This window comes from Buceros rhinoceros, unplaced genomic scaffold, assembly GCF_000710305.1.
Source record: "Buceros rhinoceros silvestris isolate BGI_N320 unplaced genomic scaffold, ASM71030v1 scaffold35942, whole genome shotgun sequence".
NCBI classification, from domain to species: Eukaryota; Metazoa; Chordata; class Aves; order Bucerotiformes; family Bucerotidae; genus Buceros; species Buceros rhinoceros.
The window spans coordinates 428-863 of record NW_010398897.1 but is presented as its reverse complement, the minus strand read 5'-3'; the positions used below and the strand labels follow the sequence as shown (position 1 = coordinate 863).

General features: G+C 63.5%; 1 protein-coding gene across 1 annotated transcript in view; it reads right to left on the bottom strand.

Moving 5' to 3' along the window:
- The window catches only part of LOC104489151 (olfactomedin-like protein 2B), a 2426-nt gene extending 2141 nt beyond the window's left edge, over positions 1-285 (bottom strand). Inside the window, exon 1 of the mRNA XM_010131279.1 lies at positions 243-285. Within this exon, the coding sequence (XP_010129581.1) occupies positions 243-285 (43 nt within the window). The remainder of the gene's footprint in view (positions 1-242) is intronic.
- Positions 286-436: the final 151 nt, after the last annotated feature.

The window sequence follows — 436 nt, the reverse complement described above, 5'->3', positions numbered from 1 at the left end:
CCACCTCCCCCGGCCCCAGCCACGTTCCTCAGCTGAGGCTGCTGTCTGTCTTGGGGTCACCTCCAGGGAGACCTTGCCCAGCCCCTCGAACGGGAGGAGACTACAGTAGGTTCGAGTTAACAAGCAAGTCACACTGGTGCCCCAGTAAGGTGCTGCCCAGCCACCATCTCCACCACACCTCCCACCCATCGCCCGTGACCAAGTCCAGGTGTGTTGCACTTCGCAGACCTGCGGGCACTCACCGATGATGTTCCTGATGTCCTCCTCCTCCAGTGCCTGCTTCATGGAGGTGGGGTTGGTGGGGCTGATCGGTGTCGCAGGGGTGCTTGCCTGGCCCCAGGCTCCTGGGCTGCTCTCTGGGTCAGTGTTTGTCCCCACATCCTTCGAGGTCCCAGCAGGGGTGGCCACAGCAGGGCTGAGGACAGCAGTGGCAGCC